This window comes from Parus major, unplaced genomic scaffold (genome assembly GCF_001522545.3).
Source record: "Parus major isolate Abel unplaced genomic scaffold, Parus_major1.1 Scaffold360, whole genome shotgun sequence".
In the NCBI taxonomy this organism is placed as follows: domain Eukaryota; kingdom Metazoa; phylum Chordata; class Aves; order Passeriformes; family Paridae; genus Parus; species Parus major.
Window position 1 is genome coordinate 25461 of NW_015379291.1, and position 1101 is coordinate 26561.

General features: G+C 66.2%; 1 protein-coding gene across 1 annotated transcript in view; it reads left to right on the plus strand.

The window, feature by feature from the left end:
* The window catches only part of LOC107198894 (histone deacetylase 7-like), a 26831-nt gene that overhangs the window by 21797 nt on the left and 3933 nt on the right, over window positions 1–1101 (plus strand). The window contains exons 11-13 of the mRNA XM_033511581.1: window positions 162–217; window positions 353–440; window positions 649–809. Of these exons, the coding sequence (XP_033367472.1) occupies window positions 162–217; window positions 353–440; window positions 649–809 (305 nt within the window). The remainder of the gene's footprint in view (window positions 1–161; window positions 218–352; window positions 441–648; window positions 810–1101) is intronic.

Genomic DNA, 1101 nt, shown 5'->3' on the forward strand with positions numbered 1-1101 from the left:
CCCCATTGCTGGGGGTCCCAGGGCTGTGTTCCCCCATTGCTGGGGGTCCCAGGGCTGTGTTCCCCCACAGCTGGGGGTCCCAGGCTGTGACTCTGGGGACATGGGGTGTGTGTGACCCTGGGGGTGGCAGCTCTGACCCCCGGCCTCTGCTCTGTCCCCAGAACGGTTTTGCCGTGGTGCGGCCGCCCGGACACCACGCGGACCCTTCCACGGCCATGTAAGCCCCCTCCCCAAAAAGCAGCTCCAGGAGCAGCTCCGTGGCTCCAAACCACCCCCAGATAATTCCCCTGGAGCCACCTGGGGGTGATTCCCTCAGGACAGGCCCCAGAGGTGACTCCCACCCCTTTCCCAGGGGATTCTGCTTCTTTAACTCGGTGGCCATTGCGGCCCGGCAGCTGCAGCAGAAGGGGAAGCTCAGCAAGATCCTCATCGTGGACTGGGTGAGTCCCCCCGGCCCCAGCACATCCCCAGGGGCAATTCCTGCTCCAGCTCCTGTGGGAACGTGCCTGGAACCCCCTGGTGCTGTCGGGATGGGGGAGTGGGAGCAGCTCCTGGGCTGGGGGACCCAGACCCGGCTGCTTTGGGCTCCCTGAGGTTCTGGGGCCACCCCACAGCTGCCAGAATCCTCTCCCAACTCCCTCCCTGCAGGACGTTCACCACGGCAACGGGACCCAGCAGATTTTCTACAGGGACCCCGAGGTTCTCTACATCTCCCTGCACCGCCACGACGACGGGAATTTCTTCCCGGGCAGCGGAGCCGCCGACGAGGTGAGAGGGGACCAAGGGGACCAAGGGGACAGCGGGACACGGCGGGGCTGAGCCGGGCAGTGCCCTGGGGGGCTCCTTTCCCACCCCTCACCCTGCACATCCCAGCAGGAAAACTCCACCGGTCCTGACCCCGCTGTGGCACCGGGCAGGGGGGCAGGACCCCCAAACTGCTTCTCCTGTGGCACAGGAGAGGGGATTGGGACCCCCAAACACCTTCCCATGGCCCAGGACAGGGGGCTGGGACCCCCAAACACCTTCCCATGGCCCAGGACAGGGGATTGGGACCCCCAAACACCTTCCCATGGCCCAGGACAGGGGATTGGGACCCCCAAA